The sequence below is a fragment of the Epargyreus clarus genome, unplaced genomic scaffold (assembly GCF_041222505.1).
Source record: "Epargyreus clarus isolate Ecla_fem2 unplaced genomic scaffold, WU_Ecla_fem_2.2 ptg000026l, whole genome shotgun sequence".
NCBI classification, from domain to species: Eukaryota; Metazoa; Arthropoda; class Insecta; order Lepidoptera; family Hesperiidae; genus Epargyreus; species Epargyreus clarus.
The window spans coordinates 14,286,597-14,289,170 of NW_027332233.1; the positions used below are offsets into that span (position 1 = coordinate 14,286,597).

At 38.1% G+C, this 2,574-nt stretch overlaps 1 protein-coding gene across 1 annotated transcript; it reads right to left on the minus strand.

Moving 5' to 3' along the window:
- Window positions 1-317: 317 nt before the first annotated feature.
- On the minus strand, window positions 318-1,987 carry LOC140753398 (uncharacterized). The gene has a single exon (XM_073087965.1). The coding sequence runs from the start codon at window positions 1,878-1,880 to the stop codon at window positions 1,572-1,574; it is 309 nt and encodes a 102-aa protein (XP_072944066.1). The 5' UTR covers window positions 1,881-1,987; the 3' UTR covers window positions 318-1,571.
- Between the last annotated feature and the right edge of the window lie 587 nt (window positions 1,988-2,574).

Below are 2,574 nucleotides of genomic sequence, written 5' to 3' on the forward strand. Positions count from 1 at the left end.
CCTCTACGCAGCGCCGAGGACGGCCACCGGGGGGTTTTAGTGCCGTAAGAATCCCACATAACCCTGCGTCGCTCCCACGGCACCGGGTACCTTTTGAAAGTTTCCCCCTCGTAAAAAAAACCTATATTTGGCTTAATTTTTTAATGGTTACAACACTAGGTTAAGGTCTTTAGTCAAATAGTAGTGAAGGGATAAGGCATTGTGACTTAGTTATAACTTTACTTACTAAGGAGTAACATACTACAAAATATGAATATAAGTAGTGTTTTCTTATAATTCTATAATAATAAACTTTATACCTAAACAATTATTTATTAATTTTTTTCTTAAACTATATTGACTTTTTCGATACACTCTATAATTAATACAAAACATTTATATCAAACATAATTAATCTCTAAATTAAACTTAACAATATAATGGTTTTGATTTTATTACATTTGTCGACAAACAAAATGTGCATTGATAGGAATAATATTTTAAATATAAAACATTGTGTCGCTAAAATGGATTTAGAAAAATAATGAAACAGACTTCTAAAAACTTACAAAATTATCCAACCACATCTTCTGAAAACAGTTAAATTTTTTACCAAACTTATCGTCAAACGCTTAATAATAATAAATGTAGATAACCTACACTGTAGACGCGCACGTGTCTACAGCTGCATTAGCAAAATGACCAAACATATTCATTACCAAGCATTAACAACACAATAACACTCAATAAACAATATTACAAGCCAACAAACACATGGACAAAACAATTATCAACACCAAGTGACTATTCACACATACCACAACATGTAGTCGCTTATAATCGTTTTGTGATTGCGAAGTGATCGACACAAGAATTGGATAGTAATATATCGTCAGTTAAAACCATGCATTTTCTAATAAATTTGCGCGCAATCAGATGAGGTGTGGATGTGGTACGTGTGAATAAACACCAAGCATTATTATTTGACGAACAATATGTTCCTTAATTCTATTTTCACGCAACCGTTATGGAAGTTAATTCAAAATTACCGATGGAGGTTAAATTCGCAGATAAAATTATCAACTTCTAAGTACAATCAGCCAATTACGATAATTCAGAGTTCATGTTTACGTTTTTTTGGAATAAACATCGCGTGTTCTAGGCAGAGTTCATCCGGTAATCGACACACTTAGAAAAACTATATTAACATCATTATTTATGCAAACTAGTTACGCTGAACTATATCACAAGGTTATCACGCCAAACATATCACACGTCACTCACTATTTCCACATTCACACTGAGATGACCTGATTAAAAGGGTCCGGGATCGATCACTGGATATGAACCACTTAAAATGAACTGTAGATAAAACTTTAGTTAACAAAGCACGAACCTTGTGCAAAAGAAATAATTCTGTTAAATGTTCTTCCGTGACAGAAGACAACAGTCTGGTAAGACGATTAGGCACTGAGGACTTCGCTAGCTTTGCCTGTCTCTATAAAGACAGAATACTATCCAGGTCAGCCCATCCTCATGATGTTGCGGCGGCGGAGCAGGCGCTCCATTGCGTAGAACACGCGATCTGAACCTCAGTACGGACACACTATGCCTCCCGTGCCAGGGACAGCTGCCGCGTCGGGGTAGTGTACCCTGCAGATCTCCTTAAACGTCTTCCCTTGCCTTGGTCGTTCGACGTTCCTGTGCCCACTGTAACCGTTCCCGTATTCGTTTTGGTATCCATAATTGTAGCCGTAGCCTCCGTAGCCGCTGTACCCGTAAGACCTCCTGGGATTACCCTTCAGAACGTCATAGAGCGCGTCAAAGAACGGCGCCGCTTCGATCGATGCTAGCGCCATCAGCAAGACAGCGAAGACGAGGACTGTTCGGATGGAATACATCGCGGAAGGGTGACAAGTGGCAATTGTCTCAATCAGTTGGCGGTCAGTGTGGCCTCGTTGCGCGGAAGCTCGCGGCGGTGGTTTAATCGCGAATGGTGCCGGGTGTTCATATCGCTCGCTTATATACCGGCCTCGGAAGATCCGACGGGAGACAAACACGAGCGCACGCGTCGGGTTCACGGTCTACCCGGGAATCGCGCTGAATCGCGTGCAAATATCTCAGAGGGTGTCTAGAATGTTTCGTCACTGACCAGGAAGCGGCCGAAAGCTCAGCCGCGAGCTAACTCTAATGAAAGCGTATTACAATAGTCGAGTTGCGCGATTTAAATTAATGTTGTTGTATTTATGAAATTCGAGACATTGACTTATTGTTATCTAAGCTGTGTTAATAACGAGTTCAGACACTATAAATACTTACGTATATTTCATGATTACATGATTTTGATAGTTTGTTTTTTAATTATTTTAAATTGAAATAAACGACGCCTTATATTTTTAATTATCATGTTTAAAGAATAGGTTTGAATTATGTATGACAAATATTATGAAGACTCAAAGGATACGTAATAACATTTCAATATTTATAACAATTAACATTAAGATATACAACTTCCAACAAAGAAATTAATTTTCCACGTTGTTATAGAAATTATTTACTTTATTCACACATGGAAATAATGTACATTTATTTATG

Bases quoted from the DNA above. Each gene is read 5' to 3' on its own strand.
- LOC140753398 (XM_073087965.1), bottom strand. From the start codon at position 1,880: ATGTATTCCATCCGAACAGTCCTCGTCTTCGCTGTCTTGCTGATGGCG.